At 47.0% G+C, this 25,574-nt stretch overlaps 1 protein-coding gene across 1 annotated transcript; it reads left to right on the plus strand.

Annotated features, from left to right (window-relative positions):
• The first annotated feature begins 17,250 nt into the window (after positions 1 to 17,250).
• SRSF6 (serine and arginine rich splicing factor 6) lies at positions 17,251 to 24,342 on the plus strand. The gene is made up of 6 exons (XM_054467616.1): positions 17,251 to 18,918; positions 19,139 to 19,287; positions 20,551 to 20,675; positions 20,812 to 21,020; positions 21,293 to 21,376; positions 21,481 to 24,342. Exons 1-6 carry the CDS (start codon positions 18,812 to 18,814, stop codon positions 21,839 to 21,841), a joined length of 1,035 nt encoding a protein of 344 aa, XP_054323591.1. The 5' UTR covers positions 17,251 to 18,811; the 3' UTR covers positions 21,842 to 24,342.
• The last annotated feature ends 1,232 nt before the right edge of the window (positions 24,343 to 25,574 follow it).

The following is a 25,574-nucleotide window of genomic DNA, read 5'->3' on the forward strand; positions in this document are numbered from 1 at the left end:
GCATGCACTTGAATCCTTGTCTCAGGGCCTGCTTTTAGGATAACTGAACCAAGAGACCTATGCGTCCTTCCTTTTTTCCCCTCTTCTCTGTGGAAACATAGAATGTTCTGCACACACTTGGAAGTCTGAGCATACCCTCTAAGGAGAGACCCCTGACTCCCAGCATTCCCCTGGGATGGAGGTCTGTAGGGTGGTAATTGCCAGCCAGCGCTAGGAGGACTGAATCTGAAATGGGCTTGGCTGTGTTTCTGTAATCTCTGCACCTTGAGTGGAAAAATAATTGGTAGACACCTTTCTTGGCCATTAATTCTTTACAGCTAACACTGAGCCCTTGAGGCAAAAACTGATTATCTGCAGTTACTGCTGCCTGGTCCTGAATTCAGAACAGGAAGCTTGACTCTCCACCACCCTCTATTACAGACAACCACTCCTCCCTTCTGCAGAGATGAGATGCCCTCCCTCACTTCCTCCCAGAGTCCAAGAGGGGCCAGAGAAGGCTGGTTGTACAGATTGGAGGGGACAAAAATGCCCCTCAAGCCAGGGGAACTAAGGGTTGAGAGCCATGAGTTAAAAATCATGGAAGGTAGAGCCTTTATTCATGCTTTCTTTTTTAGAAATATTTTTCAACATGCACACTTTTTGCCCATTAATACCCACACAACAACTTTATGCAGTAGATGTTACTCTTAACACCCATTTGATAGATGAAGAGGCTCAGAGAAAAGGAGGGGCTTAGCCCAGGCCACATAGAGAATAAATTGATTTGGACACAGGTCTGTTTGACTCCAAACACCATTCTCTTCTTCATGCTATAGGTTGTTTTTCTCCCTTCAGTAAACGTTTCTTGAGCACCTACATGTCCCAGGCTCCATACTGGCCTGAAGGAGGACATAAAGATAGGTATGAAGCATTTGTTCCTTTCAGGAGGAAGAGATAAAATCTCCCCAATTCTTCCCATTTCTGCCCATTCCCTATACAGAGGGTCAGCATTTGCTTGTCATTTTTTGTTTTTTGTTTTAGATAGTCTTGATCTGTTGCCCAGGCTGCAGTGGCATGATCTTGGCTCACTGCAAACTCCGCCTCCTGGTTCAAGTGGTTCTCCTGCCTCAAGTGGTTCTTCTGCCTCAGCCTCCTGGGTAGCTGGGACTACAGATGCCTGCCACCATGCCTGGCTAATTTTTGTATTTTTAGTAGAGACGGAGTTTCACCATTTTGGCCAGGCTAGTTTCAAACTCCTGACCTCATGTGATCTGCCCACCTTAGCCTCCCAAAGTGCTGGGATCACAGGCGTGAGCCACCATGCCCACTCAGCATCTGTTTTTATAAGATGTATATATTGCCTATAGTAGCTTTAATGCTACAAATAGAGTAGGTGCAGCAGAGACCACGTGGCCCACAAAGCTGAAATATTGACTGCCTGGCCCTTTACAGGAAAAGTTTGCCAACTCCTGGTCTACACTGTGCCAGGCACTGACGATGCACCACCACACTTACTTCTCAACTCGACTCTGGAAGGTGTCCTACTATGATGTCCATGCTACAGATGAGAAATGAGGCTCAGAGGCAGGAGATGGCTTGTCCCATTGCTGGAAAGGTACAAAGTTGGATAATTCCAAAGCCCCCCACGGCTCCAAGCCACATCAAAAATGTTGATGGCCAATGTTTTGAAACATTGGCATTCACTCCTGAAAGAGCTCACAACCGGCCGGTGCAGTGGGTCATGCCTGTAATCCCAGCACCTTGGGAGGCTGAGGTGGGCGGATCACGATTTTAGGAGATCAAGACCATCCTGGCTAATACGGTGTAATCCCATCTGTACTAAAAATACAAAAAATTAGCCCAGTTTGGTGGCAAGCACCTGTAGTTCCAGCTACTTGGGAGGCTGAGGCAGGAGAATCACTTGAACCCAGGAGGCGGAGGTTGCAGTGAGCCAAGATTGCACCACTGCACTCCAGCCTGGGTGAGAGAGCGAGACTCTGTCTCAAAAAAAAAGAAAAAAGAAAGAAAGAAAGAGCTCACAACCTCCATCAACAGTGGGCCACTGAACTATCCCCATGGTCCCCACTCCCCAAACATCTGACATCTGCCACGTTGTCTTAGAAAGACCTGAACCTGGTCAGGTCCCCAGCCCTGCATGGATGCCCTTCTCCTACAGGCACCAGAAGACCTTTCACTGTGGTGAACAGGCATTCATGAGTTCATCCAAAATCTGAGGCTGGTGTCATGATCTTCTGTTACTCAGTCTTTGTGGGAGGTTAGGTTCACATCTGAAGGAGGAGCTGAAAGTCTGCTGGAGTGCACCACATGGCAAAAGTGGCCCGTTTACAAGAAGCTCCTTTAACTTGGTCTTTGTTTTTCTCTACTCCTGTGAGACAGGTAAGATGCTTAAATCTACACTTTTTTTTTTTAAGAGACAGGTTTTTACTCTCTTGCCCAGGCCAGAGTGCAATACCACAATCCTAGCTCACTGCAGGCTTGAACTCCTGGGATCAAGCGATACTCCGACATAGCTGGGACTACAGGTGCTCGCCACCACGCCCAGTTAATTTTGTTGTTGTTGTTGTTGTTGTTGTTGTTGTGGTAGAGATGAGGTTTTGCTGTTTTGCGCAAGCTGGTCTCAAACTCCTGGGCTCAAGCAATCGTCCCACCTTGGCCTCCCAAAGTGCTGAGATTAGCAGGCCTGAGCCACCATGCCCGAGCCATCATGCCCGAGCCACCATGCCTGAGCCACCATGCCCGAGCCACCATGCCCGAGCCATCATGCCCGAGCCACCATGCCCGAGCCACCATGCCCAGCTACATTACCTAGTTCTTTTTTTTTTCTTTTTTTTGAGATGGAGTCTCGCTCTGTCTCCCAGGCTGGAGTGCAGTGGTGCGATCTCGGCTCACTGCAAACTCCACCTCCCAGGTTCAAGCGATTCTCCTACTTTAGCCTCCCAAGTAGCTGGGATTACAGGCGTGTGCCACCACACTGAGCTAATTTTTGTATTTTTAGTAGAGATGGGGTTGCGCTATGTTGGTCAGGCTGGTCTCAAACTCCTGATCTCAGGTGATCCGCCCACCTTGGCCTCCCAAAGTGCTGGGATTACAGGCATAAACCACCGCGCCTGACTACATTAACTAGTTCTTATCAGGAGCTGACCACCTGTAGCAGACACAATTTGCACTGTTGTCCTCCCAGCACTCACCTTCACAAGCCAAAGTCTTGCTAGGAACTCCTGCCTCCCAGCCCTGGGGCTTCTTAATTTCTGGCTGTGGAAGAAGATTCAGCCAATCAAGCAAGCAGGAAATGCCAGAGTGAACACTCCTGGAAACAAGCTTCAACCAAGGGCAGCTGGGCAGTTAACGTATGAACACCCAGCTTTCTCCCTGCTTGGCTGGGAGAAGGCCATCCTCTCCCCTCTGTCCAAGGTGTGTTCTGTACCATCTCCCAGAGTTCACAGAGGCATGAAGCTCCAGTTGCTCTGGGCTGTCCTCATCCCACTAACACATTTGCTGACTTCCTCCCATTCCATGTCTCATATCTTCTCCTGGTGCTTGCTGGGATCACCTCCCAAATCAACTACTTGTAACATAATACTAAGAATCTTGTCTCAGAGGCTGCTTCCGGAAAAATTCAAACAAAGACAAGCACCAAGAGTTCTTCATGCCCTCTCATCTGATCCTGACCTCTGCCCCGGGAGCCAGCTTCATCCCTATTTTTCTGAGGTGTAGGCTGAGGGGCTCATAGAGGTAAAGCAAGCAGAACCCCAGCCTGCTAGGAATTAGCAAGGGCCAGAAGGCTCAAGAAAAGGTCCTGCATCAGGCGCGGTGGCTCACGTCTATAATCCCAGCACTTTGGGAGGCCAAGGCAGGCGAATCACTTGAGTCCAGGAGTTCGAGAGCAGCCTGGGCAACATGGCAAAACCCTGTCTCTACAAAAAAAAAACGGGCCAGGCACAGTGGCTCACACCTGTAATCCCAGCACTTTGGGAGGCAGAGGTGGGCAGATCACAGGGTCAGGAGATCGAGACCATCCTGGCTAACACGGTGAAACCCCGTCTCTACTAAAAATACAAAAAGTTAGCCAGGCGTGGTGGCGGGCGCCTGTAGTCCCAGCTACTCAGGAGGCTGAGGCAGGAGAATGGCGTGAACCCGGAAGGCGAGCTTGCAGTGAGCTGAGATCGTGCCACTGCACTCCAGCCTGGGGGACAGAGCCAGACTCCATCTCAAAAAAAAAAAAAAAAAAAATCAAAAACTTAGCCAGATGTCATGGCTCATGCCTGTGGTCCCAGCTACTCGGGAGGCTGAGGTGGGAGGACCTCTTGAGCCCAGGAGATGGAGGCTGCAGTGAGCCATGATCATGCCACTGAATTCCAGCCTGGGTGACAGAGCAAAACCCTATCTCAAATAACTAAATAAAATAAAAAGAAAGGGTCCTGGGGGGAGGGGATTCAAGCCTGTCTTCACTACAGAATGAAACTGTCCCAGACCGAGGCTACACCCCAACCTTCCAGCTCTTTCTGCTCCAGGTCCAGCTCCCAACTCCCATGTCGCCATCCTCTATCCAAGAAGATGGCTGGAATGGGACCAGAATCAGCCTGTCATAAAAGATGGAGAACTAAGAGCTCTCCATAAAAATGATCTCCATGGCAAAATTAGGAGGGAAAAACAGCATGGATGAAAGTTACATTTATTAAATAATAATCGTGAACACTCACTTCATGCCTACTGTATGCTAGCTGCTGTTCCAGCTGCTTTACAATAAAATAACTTTTTAAAATTTTTGCACAACTATTTGAGACAGGTACTATTGCTTTCTCCATTTTACAGTCAAGGAACTGAGGCACGAGAAAGTTATGAAGTTTGTCCAGGGTCATAAAGCTAGCAGATGAGGGAACTAGACTCAGGCAGTATAACTCCAGATACAGTCATTACAATGAGCCACACAACAGTGAGTGAGTCAAGGAGGAGCCACTTACACAAAGATCGTCCCATAAGATTATAACCGTATTTTCACCATACTTTTCTATGTTTAGATGAGGTTGGAGGCAGGACTGGACTCCAGAGGTGGAGCTTGGAAACCAGACCAGATTGAAGACTAGCTGAAACAGGAAAGAGGTAAAAGGACGCTCTGTAAGACACACCCACCAGTGCCCTGTCAGTTTACTGTTGCCATGGCAACACCCAGAAGTTATCACTCCCTTCCCATGACAATGACCCATCTACCCAGAAGTTACTGCTATTTTTCTAGAAATTTCTGCATAATCCACTCCCTAATTTGCATGTAATTAAAAGTGGATCTTGACCGGTTGCAGTGGCTTATGCCTGTAATCCCAGCACTTTGAAAGGCTGAGGCCGGAGGATCCCCTGAGGTCAGGAGTTTGAGACCGGCCTGGCCAATATGGTGATACCCCGTCTCTACTAAAAATACGAAAATCAGCCGGGTGTGGTGGCAGGCGCCTGTAATCCCAGCTGCTACAGAAGCTGAGGTGGGAGAATCGTTTGAACCCTGAAGGGAGAGGTTGCAACGAGTTAAAATCGCGCCAATGCACTCCAGCCTGGGTGACACAGCGAGACTCGATCTCAAAAAAAAGTGAGTATCAATATCAGTGCAGAACTGCCCCTGGCCCTGAGCTGCTATTCTGTGCACACTGCCTGTGGCAGTACCTCTGTGGCTGATGTATGCTGCTTCAATAAGAGTTGCTAACATCACCGGCTCACCCTTGAATTCTTTCCTGGATAAAGACAAGAACTCTACCAAGCTAAGCCCCAATTCTGGGGCTTGCCAGTCTGGCGTCATCCATACACAGACACTTCCCACTGTGTTACCATCGTCCATGTTATGGGGTCAGTTGCATGCTGCAGTTTGTAGCCTAGGGGTGGCAGGCTGCACCAGCCCTAATGTGTGGGAGGCTATCCCATCTAGGGATGTATAGTGGACTCTATGATGTTCACACAGGGTTGAAATCACCTAATGCAACTTTTCTCAGAACATATCCCTGTCTCTAAGGGACACACGGATGTACTCCCAAACCTCTTCCCCATAGGGTGCCTGTGGCACAAAGTGGGTTCTCTCAATGGTCCGTTGAGAGACACTGTGACACTGCGGGAGACAGCGCCCCCTACAGGCCTGGAGGTCCCACTTTTCGGCTTTGTTCAGATGCGAAGGAAGCTCTGGCATCTGCCTAGGGTGGGGTGAATTTTTTAGGTGGGGGGTGGGGAATGGAGTCTCCTTCTGTTGCCCAGGCTGGAGTACCGTGGTGTGATCTCAGCTCACTGCAGCCTCCACTTCCCAGGTTCAAGCGATTCTCCTGCCTCAGCCTCTGGAGTAGCTGGAATTACAGGTACTCACCACCATGCCCTTTTGTATTCTTAGCAGAGACGGGGTTTTACCATGTTTAGCCAGGCTGGTCTCAAACTCCTGACCCTCAAGTGATCCGCCCACCTCAGCCTCCCAAAGTGCTGGGATTACAGGAGTGAGCCACTGCACCTGGCCTTAGGGTGGGGTGAAAGAGGCTTAACCAAGGCTCTCTGAGGACAAAAACATGTGATGACCTTCTTAGCTTTTTTTTTTTTTTTTTTTTGAAAGGGAGTTTTGCTCTTGTCACCCAGGCTGGAATGCAGTGGCACGATCTCGGCGGGCTGCAACCTCTGCCTCCCGGGTTCAAGCGATTCTCGTGCCTCAGTCTCCCGAGTAGCTGGGACTACAGGTGCCTGCCACCATGCCTGGCTAATTTTTGTATTTTTTAGTAGAGACAGGGTTTCACCGTGTTGGCCAGGCTGGTCTCAAACTCCTGACCTCAGGTGATGCATCTGCCTCAGCCTCCCAAAGTGCTGGGATTATGGCGTGAGCCACCGCGCCTGGCCAGCTTTGTTTTTTACCATCTTTATTGATACATAATTTACATATGGTAAAGTGTACCCATTTTAAGTAGACAGTTCAATGAGTTTTGATGAATATATACATTCGTGTAGAGATCGCAATAGTCATGATCTGGAACATTGCCCTCACTCCTTCCTGCCTCTCAGCACTCAATTTCCTCCTCCCATCGCCAGCCCGGGCAGCCACTTACCTGCATTCTGTCCCTTCAGTTCCACCTTTCCTAGTGTGGTCCCTGAGCATCTGCCTCTCGGCTCTGCAGGAGAATTTTAACACGCAGGGCCCCAGGCCCTGCAGGCACCCAGGGAGCCTGGCGCCGACGATGGGACCCACATATCCGTGTTTCCACGGTGCTCGCCAATGCCTGAGACCACTGCCTTGGGACTGTGATTTTTGGATGGCCCACCTGGGCCTGTCTCATCTGGTTATGTCCCCTGAGATGAGCACTGTGCCAGGGCTAGTTGAGGTGCCTGAAAACAACTCACTTCCCCTCACTCTCCTAGGAGGTACATTCTGTACCTCTGCCATGTGGCAGACCCGCTCAGCTTCTCCTCCCTGTGACATTAGAGGGCCACCATGTGAGGCAGCTTTTGCTGCCAGAATAAGGGCTGCAGTGAAAAGCACATGCACCCCCGAGGCAATCAGGAACATGCTTCCATTACATCTGTCCAGATGACAGCATGTGGAACTAATGATGAGTAAAAGGTCTGCAAGCCACAGCCTGGCCAGGCCGGAAACCTGCACGCACCAGTTTCAGGAAAGATCTGAGAGGGGACCTCAGTGCTGCTTCCTGCAGGATTCTGATAGGCTTGAAGACAATGCTGCTAACTGAAGTATGCTGTGGGCTGTGAGTAACTGTCTCTGATCTTCCCCATGGCCTCATGCTCTTCACCTGACATGTGGCCAACTAGGATTTTCCTCATCAACATTTCTTTTTTTTTTTTGAGACAGAGTTTCACTCTTGCTGCTCAGGCTGGAGTACAATAGTACAGTCTTGGCTCCCTGCTACCTCCAACTCCTGGGTTCAAGCCATTCTCCTGCCTCAGCCTCCTAAGTAGCTGGGATTACAGGCACCTGCCACCATGCCCGGCTAGTTTTTGTATTTTTAGTAGAGACAGGGTTTCACCAAGTTGGCCAGGCTGGTCTCGAACTCCTGACCTCAGGTGATCCGCCCGCCTCAGGCTCCCAGAGTCCTGGGAATACAGGTGTGAGCCACCGCACCTGGCATTCTCATCAGCATTTCTATTTCCCCACTGCCCTGGAAACTTGGACAATGATCCTGAGTCTACCCACCAGCACCTACTGGATTTCCATTCTGCTGACTGGCCTGCTTCCACATTCGCCACAGTGGACAATTTCAAAAGCTTCTTTTTTTTTTTTTTTTTTTTAAGAGATGGGGTCTTGGCTGGGTGCGGTGGCTCACACCTGTAATCCCAGCACTTTTGGAGGCCGAGGTGGGCACATCACTTTAGGTCAGGAGTTCAAGACCAACCTGGCCAACATGGTGAAACCCCCGTCTCTACTAAAAATACAAAAATTAGTTGGGCATGATGGCGCATGCCTGTAGTCCCAGCTACTCAGGAGGCTGAGGCACGAGAATCACTTGAACCCAGGAGGCGGAGGTTGCAGTGAGCCGAGATCCAACTGCTGCACTCCAGCCTGGGCGACGGAGCGAGACTCTGTCTCAAAAAAAGAAAAAACAAAAAGAGATGGGGTCTTGCTATGTTGTCCAGGTTGGATTCAAACTGCTAGACTCAAGTGAACCTCCTGCTCCAGCCTCCCAAGCAGCTGGAATTATGGGCACTCACCACCATACCCAGATTCTTCCAGGAACTTCTTGATCCCAGTCTGGCTCCAAGCAGTAGGAGAAGTACGACTGAGTGAAGAATTAGGCTCCAGCCACCACCTGTGTAAACAAAGGCCACAGGTGTTGTTCTTAACTGGTGTAGAGAACAACGTGGCTGTGGCACCAACAGTCATATCCAGACAAGTCCAGGAAGGCCAAGGTCAGCTCTGAGGGCCACACATGAATCTGAGCACATCAGCAGTGAGCAGCCAGAAGGATGAACAGACTTGAAACCAGATCACAGGAGGGATATCTGGGGGTGTGTTAGTCCGTTCTCACACTGCTATAAAGATAATACTGAGACTGAGTAATTCATAAAGAAAAGAGTTTTAATTGACTCGTGGTTCTGCATGGCTAGGGAGGCCTCAGGAAACTTACAATCATGGCAGAAGGTGAGGGGGAAGTAGGCACGTCTTACCTGGCAGCAGGAGAGAGAGAGAAGAGAGAGAGGGGAAAAAGCAGGGAGAGGGAGATGGAGAGGAAGAGGGAGAGGGAGAGACAGGTAGGGAGAGAGAGGGAGAGAGAGGAAGGGAGGGAGAGAGAGGGAGAGAGGGAGGGAGGGAGAGATTGAGAGATAGAGATAGATAGAGATAGAGATAGATAGAGACAGATAGAGATAGAGAGAGAGAGAGAGAGAGCACACACAAAAGAGAAACTGCCACTTATAAACCATTAGATCTCATGAGAACTCCCTCACTATCACGAGAACAGCATGGGGGAAACCACCCCCGTGACCCAATTGCCTCCCACCAGGTGCCTCCCTCCACGGGGGGATTACAATTTGAGATGAGATTTGGGTGGAGACACAGAGCCTAACCATATCAGGGAGACTATGGGCACTTAGCCAGAAGAGAGGTCATGACTAGAGCATCTGAGTGCTGATCCCAGCATCTGAAAGACTCATTTGTGGGAAACAGATGTATGTGCACAGCCTCGGGCACAGCCAGGACCAGTGGGTAGACAATTCAAGGAAGGCAATTGTTTATGTAAAGAATTAATAACACACAGTGAAAGATGTCCAACAATGCACTTGGACCCCAGTTAAGCAGTGAACTCTCCAACAGGGGTGTAGCCAAGTAAGGGCCAGAAAACTTCTAGGTGAATAAGAGGCTTGACAATTAGAAGACTTGGATTCGGGGACCTTCAAGAACCTTCTATCAATAGCTGTGAGCTTCTTTCAGGCAGGAATGAGCCGCTGTTAATTTTTCTACCATCGTAATCACACTGATAGCCACCAGGTGGCAACAAAGCCACACCTTCAGCACCATGGATCATGTCCAAGCCTACAGAAAACCCATTGGAAAACAAGCCCTCTGTCCCCTCAACCAAACCATAAACAACTAATTGATTCAGTTGAATTAACATTTCTGGACAAAGACTGTAAATCAAGTTCTCAGCCGGGCGTGGTGTAATCCCAGCACTTTGGGAGGCCGAGGTGGGCGAATCACAAGGTCAGAAATTTGAGACCAGCCTGGCCAACATGGTAAAATCCCGCCTCTACTAAAAACACAAAAGTTAGCCAGGAGTGATGGCACACGCCTGTAACTCTAGCTACTCAGGAGGCTGAGACAGGAGGATTGCTTGAACCCAGGAGGCGGAGGTTGCAGTGAGACAGGAGAATCACTTGAACCCAGGAGGTGGAGGTTGCCACTGAGATCGTGCCACTGCACTCCAGCCTGGGGGCAGAGCAAGACTCCGTCTCAGAAAAAAATAATAAATAAATAAATCAAGTTATCAGTAGAGCTTTAGTTACCAGCATGACCCAGAGGGCTCTAGGTGAAGTGTGTAATTGTAATTTTCTTTAGAGATTTATTGTCTTTTTTGTTTTAATTTTCTGGTGAAGTACAACATGCATACGGTACCATGCACAAATCATAAGCACACAGCTCAGTGCATTTTCATCAACAGAGCACCCCAGTACCCAGCTCAAGAAACAAAATGTGACCAGAATTCCAGCGGCCCCTCATACCCCTTCCTAGCCCTCCCCTCCCTAGGTCACGGTGACAGCCACTACCAGCTTTCAGCTTTAATGGACACCACCATGCAGCTTTCCAAAGTGATTGTGCCAATTTACACTGCCACCAATAATCTGAGAGTTCCAGTGGCTCCAGAGCCACACTGGAATTTTCTGTTTGGATAAATCTTGGAGGAAATGTGGGATCTGGTGAGGACATCCATGCACCCCTCTGAAGGTGGTGTGTCTGGGCAGCACTAACCAGAAGGTGGAAGATTCCATCCCACCAGCACATCCTGGTGAACCCATCAGCACACTAATACCTGCTGAATGGAGATTCTCGCTTCACGTGCTCTGCACAATGTCCCAGAGTGGCGCTGCTCTCAATTAGCACTTACTATGTGTGCTGCAGTTTTGTTTTTGTTTTGTTTTGTTTTTAGAGATAGTGTCTCACTCTGTCACCCAGGCTGCAGTGCATTAATTAGCTCACTGCAGCCTCGAAACCCTGGTTTCAAGCACCTTTCTGCCTCAGCCTCCCAAGTAGCTGGGACTACAGGTGTGTGCTACTGTGTCTAGCTGTATGTGGACTTTTCTTTTTTCTTTTCTTTTCTTTTTTTTTTTTTTTTTTTTTTTTTTTTTGAGATGAAGTCTTGCTCACTCTATCGCCCAGGCTGGAGTGCAGTGCTGCGATTTTGGCTCACTGCACTGCAACCTGTGCCTCTCCAGTTCGTGATTCTCTTCCCTCAGCCTCCCGAGTAACTGGGATTGCAAGCATGCACCACTACACCCAGCTAATTTTTGTATTTTTACTAGAGACGGGGGTTTCACCATGTTGGCCAGGCTGGTCTCAAACTCCTGACCTCAGGTGATCCGCCCGCCTCGGCCTCCCAAAGTGCTGGAATTACAGGCGTGAGCCACTGTGCCCGGCCCATTTTTGGACTTTTCTTAGGGCTGGAGATGAAGGTGTAAAAAGACAGACAGCATCCCTGCTCCACTGACGCTGACATTCTAGTTGGGGATGGGAGGGGCAGAAATACATATCTCAGGTGATGAAAAGTTCTATGAAAAAAAATGGAACAGGGAAAGAAGAGACAGAGTGCAGGGGAAAAATGCTATTTTTAAATAGGTGGTTGAGGAGGTGCTTCTGATAACAGTCTGTTTCCTGCTGATATACCACAAACTGGGTAATTTATAATGAAATTAGAATACCACAAACTGGGTAATTTATAATGAAAAATTTATCTCTCTCCCTCTTTTTTTAAGGCTAGTAAAGTGATGCAGTGGAAGTGGAGAAGGAACAAAGAAATCTGTAACTGATTGTGATCAATTAGTTGCAAACATCATTGCACTTGGACCAGCCAGAAAAGAAATTTATTTCTTACACAAGACAGAGAGGCACCGGGGCCAGACTCGCTTTAAAACAATCCACCCTCTCAATAACCAACCCACTCCTTCCATAATAACATTAATTCGTGAAGCCTCCACCCCCATTCATGATTCAATCACCTCTTATTAGGCCCCACCTCCCAATATCATACACTGGGGATAAAGTCTCCAACACAGAAATTGTTGAGGGACATGTTCAAGCCACAGCAATAAAGTTGAGCAGAAACCAAAAGAAAATGAGGGGAGCAAGTCACAGAAAAATAGTTCCAGATGCAGGGAGCTGTCCAGTGACAAGGCCCTGAGGTCAGTGTATGTTTGGCACATTCAAGAGCTGGTGGGAGAAGGAAGGGTAAGGAATGCAGGGAGAGTTGGAGGGATGTGACTGTATAGGACCTACCCCCAATGATGTTCAAAAGCAACCACAAACCCATCCAATACACACATATGTAGTCATATCAAGATCTGGGAGTTTTAGGTCAGGCAAGGTGGCTCATGCCTGTAATTCCAGCACTTTGAAAGGCCGAGGTGGGCAGATCAGTTGAGTCTAGGAGTTCGACACTAGCCTGGGCAACATGGCAAAACCCCATCTCTACAAAAAATTAGCTGGACGTGGTGGCGCCTGCCAGTAGTCCCAGCTACTCAGGAGGCTGAGGTGGGAAAATTCCCTGAGCCTGGGAGGCGGAGATTGCAGTAAGCCAAGATGGCACCACTGCACTCCAGCCTGGATTACTGAGTGTGACTCAGACTAATAAAATAAAAGCGGGGTGGGGCGGGGCTTAAGGTGGTGTTATTTACAAAAAAATTGGGATCATGCATATATTAAAACTTGCCTTCTTTACTTAACAACACCCATAAGCATCATTAGTGGTCAGTCACACAGATTGAGGTAAACAAACCTCTTCTGTGAAGAGCCAGCGAGGAAATAGTTCAGGCTTTGCAGGCTGGATAGTCTCTGTTGCAACCACTCAATATAATAACGAATCAAGACTGCTGTTGTAGCTTGAGAGGAGCCATAGACAATGTGCAAATGAATGAGTGATACTGTGTTCCCATAGAACCTTATTTACAAAACAGGTGGCAGGCCAAGATTTGACTGGGGCCCTAGTTTGCAAAGCCGACACATGACGTTACTATTGTTTTCCCAATGCTGAGAACAGTAGACATTCGATAAATATTTATTCGAAATGAGAATAATCTTACTTATTTCCATCGTGGAAGAGTATTCCATGGCTTGAATAAGCATCCTTGGACCTATGGTTTTACAAACCGGCTCCTTGTCAAATAGATTTCTAGGATTAAGGTTACTGGGTCAAAGGTTTATGAACTTGCTGTTTGTCAATTAACCACTACCTCCTTGAAACCCTTTCCACTCCTAGTTTCTGTGACACCATACTCTTGGGTTTTTTTTCCTTACCTTTTTAGACACTTCCCAGTTGCTATTCCTAAATTTTTGGAAGGGAGGAGGACAGGTCTTCACTCTGTGGCCCAGGCTGGAGAGCAGTCACACAATCACGACTCACTGCAGCCTGAAACTCCTGGGCTCAAGTGATCCTCCTGCCTTTGCCTCCCAAGTAGCTAGGACTACAGGTGCGTGCCACCATGCCTACTAACATTTTTCTTTCTTTCTTTCTTTCTTTTTTTGACACGTAGTCTCGTTCTGTCGCCCAGGCTGGAGTGCAGTAGTACAATCTCTGCTCACTGCGACCTCCACCTCCTGGGTTTAAGCGAGTCTCGTGCCTCAGTCTCCCGAGTAGCTGGGATTACAGGCCTGCACCACCACACCCGGCTAATTTTTGTGTTTTTAGTAGAGACGGGGTTTCACCATTTTGGCCAGGCTGGTCTCTAACTCCTGACCTCAAGTGATCTGTCTGCCTTGTCCTCCCAAAGTATTGGGATTACAGGCGTTAGCCACCGTGCCCGGCCTTTTTTCATTTTTTGTAGACTTGCTATATTGCCCAGGCTGGTCTTGAACTCCTGGCCTCCAGAGATCCTCCCACCTCATCCTCCCAAAGCGCTGGGATTACAAGCACAAGTCCCTGCACCCAGCTTCCATTCCTAAATTTAACAAAATTTCAGAGTCCCTGGTAGTGTGTCTGGAATTGGTTCCTTCCGGTAGGTTCTTGGTCTCTCTGACTTCAAGAATGAAGCCGTGGACCCTCGCGGTGAGTGTTACAGTTCTTAAAGATGGTGTGTCCGGAGTTTGTTCCTTCAGATGTTCAGATGTGTCCGGAGTTCTTTCCTTCCAGTGGGTTCGTGGTCTTAAGCCGCAGACCTTCTGCAGTGAGTGTTACAGCTCTTAAAGGCAGTGCGGACCCAAAGAGTGGGCAGCAGCAAGATTTATATGTGCATATATACATAAATGTGTGTAGAGAGAGGCTTAAACAAGTTCATGGAATGTTGTTAGGGAAAGGAGAATTTGACAATGATAAGATTTTTTACTCATCAAACTCTCATTTTTAAAAAATTTATTAAAATTCATTATTTGCAAGAGTTGAAGCAAGAAATGACACTCTAATGGTATTGGTGGGACTGGACATTGCTTTGGGGAGTTAGTGGGGTCGTATTTATTGAAGGATGGGGAATTCGTTTGTCAAAGAGAAAGATGCAGCTGATATCATCCACTCTTCCTCTCACTTCTCTTTCCCAAAGCCCAGTGGCTACCCCTAACAAAAACCCAAGAGCACTGCTGCAGAAGAGAAAACAGTTTCAAGTATCGTAATTGAGAGAGGTGTTGGATTGTCACCATTCTGTGGAGGCTTCCTGAGGACCCAACTCTGCTGTGTTGGGAGAACAACTCAAAGGAGAAATGGTAGATGTGCAGCATGGGAGCTCATATCTTTTCTTATTTCTTTCTTTCCTTTCTCTCCTTTCTTTTTTAGACAAGAGTCTTGCTCTGTCACCCAGGCTGGAGTGAAGTGGAGCCATCATACCTCACTGCAGCCTTGACCTCCAGGGCTCAAGTGATCCTCCCACATCAGTCCCTGGAGTAGCTGGGACTACAAGTATACACCGCCAGTATTGGCTTTTTTTTTTTTTTATCTAAGAGATGGAGTCTTGCTATGTTGTTCAGGCTGGTCTTGTGCTCCTGGGATCAAGTGATCCCATCTCTGCCTCTCAAAGTGATGGGATTACAGGTGTGAGCCACGGTGCCTGGCAAATCCCCTCTCGTAGCAACTCAGGTGTGTGTGTATGGAGTGGAGTGAATATAGCAGCAGTTGCTCCAGGGACAGAATCCGGAATTGGAAACTGTCAGTGACAGAGTTAGAATCATGAATCAGATGATTGAAAGATCCTCTGAGGCTCTTCCAACTGGGAGATTGGATTGCATGTTGCCAAGCTAGTCCAAACCTCGTTTTAAAAACTTCTATAGGCTGGGCATAGTGGCTCATGCCTGTAATCCCAGCACTTTGGGAGGATGAGGCTTGAACTCCTTGAGCCCAGGAGTTCGAGATCAGCCTGGGTAACATAGGGAGACCCTGCCTCTATTTAAAAAAGAAAAAAAAAAAAACTTCTGTACAGGCTTCATTTGGAATAGCACTTCTCAACCTCAGCTATTGACATTCGGGGCCAGATAATCCTTCGTGGTGGGGCTGTCCTGTGCCTTGTAGGATGTTTCGTGGCATCCCTGGCCTCTACCCATGAGATACCAGCAGCTCCTTCCCTCCTCCAGCTGTGACAACCAGAAAGTCTTCAGATATTGACAGATGTCCCCACGGGGGACAGAACTGCCCCCTGTTGAGAACCACTGCCCCCTATTGACAGCCTCCCCAATAGCTGCGACTACAGGCATGTGCCACGATGCCCAACTAATTAAAAAAAAAATTTTTTTGTAGAGATGGGATCTCGCCATGTTGCCCAGGTTGATATCGAACTCCTGGGCTCAAGCAATCCTCTCACCTGGGCCTCCCAAAGTGCTGGGATTACAGGCGTGAGCTACCATGCCTTGCTCCTTGTTTTTCTTTATTTCATTGAGTCAGAGTCTTGCTTTGTTATCCAGGCTGCAGTGCAGTGGCACGATCATAGCTTACTGCAGCCTCGAACTCCTGGGCTCAAGAGATCTTCCTGCCTCAGCTTCCCAAGGTGCAGGGATTACAGAATCATATTTTTTTATTTATCTGACTTTAAGCACAGTCTCTATCTCCCCCAGTCATAACAAACAACGTTTCCCTCCAGACTGCCAAATAGCTCCAGGAGGGCAAAACCCCCCCTTTTCAACCCGAAGCTGAAGGATATTGAGGTTGCACCACTCAAAACAGAGCAGGAATACAAAAATATCTAAAGAGCTGGTGTTGGGCTGGGTGCAGTGGCTCACGCCTGTAATCCCAGCACTTTGGGAGGCCGAGGCGGGTGGATCACCTCAGGCTGGGAGTTTGAGACAAGACCAGCCTAACATGGTGAAACCCTGTCTCTACTAAAAATACAAAATTAGCTGGGCATGGTGGTGCATGCCTGTAATCCCAACTACTTGGGAGGCTGAGGCAGGAGAATCACTTGAACCTAGGAGGCGGAGGTTGCAGTGAGCTGAGATCGCACAGGCATGAGCCACAGCGCCTGGCCTGGGCTGCGTTCTTTCAGGAGGCTCTACGGGGTGAATCTGTTCCCTCGTTTTTTCCAGCTTCCAGAAGCTACTGACACCCTTTGGCTTATGGTTCCTTCCTCCATCTTCAAAGCCATTAACTTCGGTTGTGACTTTCTTACAGCCAATCACTCTGACCCCAATCCCAGCCTCCTTTGTCACATCTGCTTCTCTGACTGTGGCTCTCCTGTCCCCCTCTTGTAAGCACCCTTATGATCACATTGGGCCCATCCGGACAATCCCGGGGCATCTCTGCATCTCAAGATGCTCAACTTAATCAGATCTGCAAAGTCCCTTTTGACATATAAGGTAACATCTTCACAGGTTTCAGGGATTAGGATTAGGACATAGACATCTTTAGGGGGAACCCTTATTCTGCCTACCAAGAGGTAAAGCCCCCTGGGCTTCTGGGTAGGGTTGGGACTTGGAGAACTTTTCTGTCTAGCTAAAGGATTGTAAACACACCAATCAGTGCTGTCTAGCTAAAGGTTTGTAAACACACCAATCAGCACTCTGTAAAAACGGACCAATCAGCATTCTGTAAAATGGACCAATCAGCACTCTGTAAAATGGACCAATCAGCAGGATGTGGGCGGGGCCAAATAAGGGACTAAAAGCTGGCGGTCAAGCCAGCAGCAGCAACTCGCTCCCTTCCCCTTCCACGCTGTGGAAGCTTTGTTCTTTCCTTCAGGCAGGTTGGGGTCTTGCTTTGTCACCCAGGCTGGAGTGCAGTGGCATGATCATAGCTCACTGCAGCCTCGAACTCCTGGGCTCAAGAGATCCTCTTGCCTCAGCTTCCCAAGGTGTGGGGATTACAGACTGGTATTTTTTATTTATCTAACTTTAAGCACAGCCTCTACCTCCCCCCGTCGTGACAAACAACGTTTCCCTCTAGACTTCCAAATAGCTCCAGGAGGACAAAACCCCCTTTTTCGACCCGAAGCTGAAGGATATTGAGGTTGCACCACTCAAAACAGAGCAGGAATACAAAAATATCTGAAGAGCTGGTGTTATCTCAGTGATATCCCTTCCTTTTTTTTTTTTAAGCTTCGGTGACACCCTACTCTCCTGGTCTTCTCCCTACCTCCCTAGTCACCCCTCCCAGTCTCCTTTCCTGTACTTAAATTTCAGAGTACCCCAGGCGTTGGCCTGGGTCTTCCGCTCTCCACTTAAACTTACTCCTTTGAGGTTTTCATCTGGTTCTCCAGCTTTAAATAGCATCTCCATTGATAAACTCACAAAATAAGGCACTTTCAAGTCAATGGAGGAAATGATAGTATTGGGACAAAGGACTTTCCATATACGGGAGAAAAAAAATCGTTCATCGCTGTGGGAGGGCTGCCGGGTCTCGTCCGCGCTCCCTTTTGAGCACCTACAGTGAGCGTAGGATTGCCACGGATACCCCAATCCACAAGTGAGTCAAGCTGCCAGGGCTCCGAGAAAGACCCATGGAGGGAGAGGGGAACGTCCGGGGAGGCGAAGGCTGCGAGTGAGACCCGGAGAGGCTGATGGCGGGTGTGCGCGCTCGCAACGCGACCCCCACCCGGTCAGCAAGACCTCGGCGCGCGATCCTCGGATTCTGCGAAACAAGACAAGCGACTGGGTTCGAGAGCGCGGTCCCCATCAAAACGAGAATCAACCAATCGCTGGGGGAAATCGGCAGCCTCGTTTTAAGCCACCAAGCAGAGACCGCGGCGACCTATTATGATAACCTCGAGAACCAATGAAAAACGGGGATTCTCTCAGCCCGCCTCCCGAGCTTCAACCCCGAAGAGATCGCGCGGAGTTTTATAAAAGGTACAAATTAGAAAATAATTCTGCGGCTGGATTAGAGACATTGTGTTTTCAAAGACGGTGGGGAGGGCTAGAGAAAAATCCTAGAAGCTAGCAAGACCGCACTACACCGAAACGTCGCGGGCAACGGGCTCGCCAGTCACCATCTAGCCCAGGGCCGACGCGAGACGGACGTGCAGCTGCGCGCTGACGTCACGCACGAGGCCCCGCCCCACCAGCCGCCCATATAGGGTAAGCCTGGCGCGCGCGCGCGCCATTGTGTGGCTGGACTCGGCCGCCACTGTGGTGTGAGGCGCGTGTTCGGGCTCTTGCCGTCCCCGCACCCGCACCGCGGCTACTGGCTTGCGGTCCGCCGTTCCACAACCAGCCCTTGGGCCCCCGCCCGCCACGGACATGCCGCGCGTCTACATAGGACGCCTGAGCTACAATGTCCGGGAGAAAGACATCCAGCGATTTTTCAGTGGCTACGGCCGCCTCCTCGAAGTAGACCTCAAAAATGGGTGAGTCGGGCCTGGGCGCCCGCGCCCAGCGTCCCAGGCCTGGTGGCGGCGGGAACTCTCCAAGGAACGAAGCGGCCAAGGCCGCGGCGCCGCGTGGCAGGGCCTCCAAGATGGCGACGGAGCGGCGTCGCGGGGGCGCGCGGTGGGTTGCGGGCGCGCGCACGTGCGCGCCCTGGCTAACGACTCCCCCGCCGTTGTCCGGCCCTCGCACCGCCCCCAGGTACGGCTTCGTGGAGTTCGAGGACTCCCGCGACGCCGACGACGCCGTTTACGAGCTGAACGGCAAGGAGCTCTGCGGCGAGCGCGTGATCGTAGAGCACGCCCGGGGTCCGCGTCGCGATCGCGACGGCTACAGCTACGGAAGCCGCAGTGAGTCCCACCCCCGCGCGCTCCGTGCCCTTGGGGACCCTGGGGGTGGGGGTGAGGGGGGTGGGGCCTCCCGGCCAGGGCAGGCGCGAGGGCCGGGGGTCGTTTGACTTGGGTGTCCCCGAGCCCCGCTGCCTTCACGTCTGCCCGGGGCAGCCATGGGACGCCGGAGCGCGGGGATTGGGTTTGGGTGTTCGGTTTTGTTTATTTGCCAAGTTGGGAGGTGGGTGGCTTCTTCTGGCCCCTTGTCAGCACTGTCACGGGTTTTTCCCACAGAGGAAGTAAGGGGTGGCTGTATTTGTTGTATCCTCCTTACTTACTTATCAGTGCATTAGTTAGAGGTTCGGGAGCAGGCTCGGGTGGAGGTGGGGTAGGGGGGGCCGGGGGACAGGGAAGGGGAGGAGCATAAAGTGTAGGTCTTAAAGCTATGGAACTTGATGGGGGCCAAAGAATGTACTATTTTTAAGTAATGTGGTATTGTACCACAAAGTAGATCTAAATAAGCTTTATGCTGTATTTGAACTAATTGGGGCATGTTATTGGGAGGAGGTTGGGGGGATTTTTGGTTATGTTAAATGTTTGATGTTTAAATTGTTGCATGTTGAATTCAAACTTTTTAACAAGTCCTTGATGTTTCAATTTGAAAGTGACCAATGGGGCTGAGGCTGTGTCCACTGAGGCTAAGATGACTGCCTTTCCTGATTGGCCTTGGCTTTTCCATACATTGTGTGACCCTTGCCCTATGACCCTTTGGCTGACCTTACCGGAAGCCATGACGACAGCAGCCTTTTGCCATTAGACGCAGGGTGATGGTGAGGATTCCAAGGGTTAGACAAAACTGGTTAATCTGAACTAGGTGACTGTTACCTTGCGTGTTTTGTGGCCAAACCACCACCAAAAACCTCACACTGTGATGTAAGTACTTAGTGTAAAACTAGTAAACATTTTTGTAAAATGTAGAAATGCATGTAATCAGTTAAGTTTTATATTTTACAATGTTCTGTAAAATAAAACTTAGCGAGGTAAATCGAATAAAGGAGCAGTCACTCTCTAACAGATTGTAGGAGAGGTTTAGTTGGATTTAGTCTATTTGACTTGCCCTTAATTTAATTTTATGGCAAATCACAAATGTGTCGAAGGTTTAGCAATATAATAGCAAAGTCCTACTCCAGTAAATAAAAGTTGATATGTTTGTACTAACTTTCAAAGACATTATGCGTTTTTATCATTACAAGGCATCTAATTGTTCCCTTCATGTGATAAAAGGTGGTGGAGGTGGATACAGCAGTCGGAGAACATCTGGCAGAGACAAATACGGACCACCTGTTCGTACAGAATACAGGCTTATTGTAGAAAATCTTTCTAGTCGGTGCAGTTGGCAAGATTTAAAGGTATGTTTTGTAATTCAAGATAGAAATGATATGACTAATGCTTTAAAGTAAACTCTTTACATTCTTATTTCTGGGAATTTATTATGGTGTATAGATCTTTTAAGATCTCCGAGTCTGACCAATCTTGTCATTTCAGGATTTTATGCGACAAGCAGGTGAAGTAACCTATGCGGATGCCCACAAGGAACGAACAAATGAGGGTGTAATTGAGTTTCGCTCCTACTCTGACATGAAGCGTGCTTTGGACAAACTGGATGGCACAGAAATAAATGGCAGAAATATTAGGCTTATTGAAGATAAGCCACGCACAAGCCATAGGCGATCTTATTCTGGAAGCAGATCCAGGTAACTTGTTGAAGGACACTGTGGGAAGGAAACAATATTTGCCAATAAAAAGGAGTAATTGAGTGATTTCAATTGTTGCCTACTTGAATTAAAGCCAGGTTTTAGTTTGTTTTGGCTGTGCATCATTGGGTTCTTGTCTAGATGTTTTGAACAGTGTATTTAATTTCGTAGTAAAGAAAAACATTATTCTTTGGCTTATCTATTTTTGCCAGATGACACAGATGTATTTAAGATGGATTGGGATTAAGACTTCATTGTTTTTCTCCTAATAGGTCTCGATCTAGAAGACGGTCACGAAGTAGGAGTCGCAGGAGCAGCCGCAGTAGATCTCGAAGTATCTCAAAAAGTCGCTCCCGGTAAATAACATTGTGTTGAGTCACTGTGAATATTACCGTACTTGTTTATGGAGTATGTGTATGTTCTCACAAAGTATTGAGAAAATCGGTCTTTCCTTGTCCAGTTCCAGGTCGCGGAGCAAAGGTCGATCACGTTCTCGATCAAAAGGCAGGAAATCTAGATCAAAGAGCAAATCTAAGCCCAAGTCTGATCGGGGCTCCCATTCACATTCTCGAAGCAGATCTAAGGATGAGTATGAGAAATCTCGAAGCAGGTCTCGGTCCCGATCCCCCAAAGAAAATGGAAAGGGTGATATAAAGTCAAAATCCAGATCAAGGAGCCAGTCCCGTTCCAATTCGCCGCTACCTGTTCCACCCTCAAAGGCCCGTTCTGTGTCCCCTCCACCAAAAAGAGCTACTTCAAGATCCCGTTCTAGATCTCGCTCAAAGTCAAGATCAAGGTCCAGGTCGAGTTCCAGAGATTAACTCAGAACTCCTTGTTTGCACACTATTATGGAACACTTTCCTACTTAGGCAGTTACTCTTCCATGTTTATACTTGGCCTCTTCTGCAAGAGGAATCTCTTGAAAACAGGGGCACACAGAAATTTGATTTGTGGCCAAATTGGATGAAAAAGATGAGGTTCTAAGGAAATGGTGGCATGAAGACCCTCTCCCTTCTTTATAGAATTAAGATAACTTTGATTTTATAGCTTTTGAGCTAACATAACTTTTGTAAAGATTAAGCTCATTTAGTTTTTTTGTTTTTTGTTTTAAGTATTTCAGCAGGATCTGCTGGCAGGGTTTTTTTTGTTTTATTTGTTTGCTTATTTTTAAATTAACTGTTTTGAGCTTTGGATACTTAAGGCTTTAGAGGGAGAACCCAATTTTCAATTATGTAGGCTTTTTATAAAGCTTGAGTTATGTAAGATTTAAATAAAAGTTTGCTACCAAGATGATTGCCTTATTGAATAGGTCACTATTAAATTCCTTTAAATGTTGATACCTGCCATTTGTGGAAACAACATAAATTCTAATTAAGTGTAAACAAGGCAAGCCTCAGACCAGCAATAAATTATTCAGTTTGGATAACATTATTTTGTGCGGTTAATCAAATTTGCCAAAGTCTTTATCTGCCCCCTTTAACAAGTTGAGTAAAAATAAAAGGTATTTTTTAGTCAATGTGTTCCATGATTTTGCTTAAATAAATACTTTCAAGTAATGGAACTTTTTTCAAAGGCAAATTTAAACTATTTAAGAAATAGCTCCTAATAACTTGGGATCTTGGTTAGATAATCCACTTTGTGGAAATCGTCAGTGTAATTAGTGTTGAGAGTGGTTCATTTGTCTTTAATGTTTGTCATGTGGAAATGGAAGTAGCCTCTTTTTCATCTGAAATTGAGTTTATTCAAAGTGTAAAAGCACATGCTGCATTTTCTGCTGAAAGATCATTATGTTTAACAGGCACTTAATCTCAGTAAAGTCAATTGCCAGTTAAGTTCCACCCAGTAGTCAGTCCCCTTTGTAGTTAGTGGGATTATTTGATAATTGGTTAGATTATACTTGTAAATTTTAATGCTGTGTATAATTGGTTTGAAAAACAGTGAAATGGGCAAACCCAAAACTTTTGTACTTTATTACGAGCAAAGTGTAATGAGTACTGTGGAAACCAAATTTGAATACTGCAAATTTGTAGGAGTTACTAGGTTAGCAATTAGTCCATACATCCATAAGCCTGATGAGTTGAAATTGCAGTTTGAGAAGTGAATTAACCTTACATCCCTTTGTTCAGATACCTTAAAAGTTACTTTATTTAAAAGCATTTATTCATCTTAGTCTGAAATCAAAATATAGATTAATTGGCTGAGCTTTAATACCTTTCTAGGAGGTGTCACAATGTAGGGTACCAAGGGTTGGATTGTGATGGGGCATGGTCGTACACTGCTCATTGTGCCACAGGTGTGACTGGAAAGCATGATATTCTAGGGTTGGTTTGTAGGTTCAAATAATCCAGAAATATACCTAATAAGATTGAGTGAAAAACTTGAGTCAAATATCTAGGGCATTCACAGAGTAGCTGTGAGTTCTTGGTGATGTGAAAAAGGCCTTGTTTTTCAGAAATTCCTGGGTTTCCGTTAAAAAATCTTAAAGCCCAACCTTAGGAATATAGTACCCCAAAATTATCTTATTTTGTTTGCTACTTTATTTAATTAGATGTTTATAAAGAAATGGGTTTATTTTTCCAGTATAAACCTCAGAATTTAAGGAAAGAAAATGATGTCTGTTGTTATAGTTCATTGTTTTGCCTACTCAGCAGAAGTGATGACTCTTAAAAATTGGCTTTGACCAAAGTTCTCTTGTTTTCAGGGAAAGAACATAAAAGCTTTTTGAACCACAGCCTTTTTTAAAAGAGGGATGGGAGGATATTACAGTAAGAAATTAGGCTTTCTAAAAGTATGAAACATCCTTCAACTGGGCTCTCTTGTTAATAGGACATCATATGGTAATAGACTGGTTTGACTACATTGTTAGCTGCCACAGTAAGCAGGTCATTGTATAGGTAAATGCCTGCACCCATAATTTTCTAGTAATAGCCACGACCAATTTATTAACAGGGCCTATCCTTGCCTGTAGTTCTAAGTCACTGGATGCACAAAATCACTGTGTAACATTGGCTCACTTGATGAGCATAGGGTTGACTGATAAATGTTTAGTTCCCTTGCTGACTTGTGAGAAGAATGAGTCGATGACATGCTCCATACCAGTGGCTAGATGGAGTATTAAGGTGGAGCAGAAGAGAAGTGAGAACATCTTGATTCCCGTTTCTTTTACTTGATGGTGTTTATGAACATGCCGTAGTGCCTTTATGGCCAGTTTGAGTCCTGCCTACTTTGACTTTTACGTTCCCATTCCTGTGTTACCACCTTCCTCCCGATTTGTTCACCTATTTTGTGCTTTAAATCTCAATAAAATACTTACTGAGGGAAAGGCTTGTTTTGAGTTTATTGCATATGCCCACTTAGGACCAGATTCTTAACAAATGGTTTTTTGAATTGGAGTTTGCATTGGCAAGCCATTCCTGTCTTGAGTATGAGAACAGGATCTTGTTTTCACTTCCCCAGAAACATGAGTTTGGGATTTAGTATATGGTTTATGTTGGGCAACTCATTAATCACTGTGCTTCAGTGTCATCCATGAAACAATAGGGATAAAACATGCATGGGATGTGAAGATTAAAAGTCAAGAATATGAACAGTACAAGAGAGTACCATTACAAATACAATTTCATTTCTAAATATACATGCTTGGACCATACCTTGGAATCTACTTACTAATGCAGCTGCTGTTAACAGTTCTTGTATCTGCTCAGAGATTTCTATGATCATATAAAAATGCCCTTTTAGGTTTTCAGTGTTCATACCCTGAGGAGTAGTATGCAGTTTGCTTTAATACATGGTAATACAGATATCGGCTTTAAGTGGCTGACTGGTTACTGTTGAATGAATGTACGATAAATTTTTTTTCAGAACCAACAGTGTGAATAATCCTTTCAGTTGTGTATCAGCATGAATTTAAAAATTACTTTCAGGATTCAACATCATGCAATAAAACTTACAGAGTTCTTGCAATAGAGCACCTAGTGTAGTAATTCCAGTTTATTGAGTTTCCTCAGTGACCATATTTTGAATAACATAGGTTAGTATCCCGAACATGTATGCATCCATTTACTGAAAGGACGAGTCAGTACAATTGTGCAGTTGGTCTTCCTAGATCCTAAATAGCTTGTTTACATATGCCTGTTTATCTTTGAGCAATCCTGCAGATGGCCCCCAGTATAGCACATAACACAGTCATTAACTTTTTATTCCTTTTGAATAGAAAGGAATCATGGTTCAAAAATGAGAAGAGTGGGTGCGGTGGCTCATGCCTGTAATCCCAGCACTTTGGGAGGCCAAGACAGGAGGATCACCTGAGCTCAGGAGTTCAAGACGAGCCTGGCCAACATGCTGAAACCCTGTCTCCACCAAAAATACAAAAATTAGCCAGGCATGGTGGTGCGTGCCTGTAATCCTACTACTGGGAGACTGAGACAGGAGAATCGCTTGAACCCAGGAGGCGGAGGTTGCAGTTAGCCAAGATCACACCATGGCACTCCAGCCTGGGCGACAGAGTAAAACCCTGTCTCAAAATTTTTTTCAATACGTTTTCTAGGAACAGGG

Source organism: Pongo pygmaeus, chromosome 21, assembly GCF_028885625.2.
Source record: "Pongo pygmaeus isolate AG05252 chromosome 21, NHGRI_mPonPyg2-v2.0_pri, whole genome shotgun sequence".
Lineage (NCBI taxonomy): Eukaryota > Metazoa > Chordata > Mammalia > Primates > Hominidae > Pongo > Pongo pygmaeus.

Excerpts from the sequence above, each read along its gene's own strand:
- SRSF6 (XM_054467616.1), top strand. The coding sequence starts at position 18,812 with ATGCCGCGCGTCTACATAGGACGCCTGAGCTACAATGTCCGGGAGAAA. Across the intron at positions 18,919-19,138 it reads GAAGTAGACCTCAAAAATGG|GTACGGCTTCGTGGAGTTCG; the intron begins GTGAGTCGGGCC and ends CACCGCCCCCAG. Across the intron at positions 21,377-21,480 it reads ATCTCAAAAAGTCGCTCCCG|TTCCAGGTCGCGGAGCAAAG; the intron begins GTAAATAACATT and ends TTCCTTGTCCAG.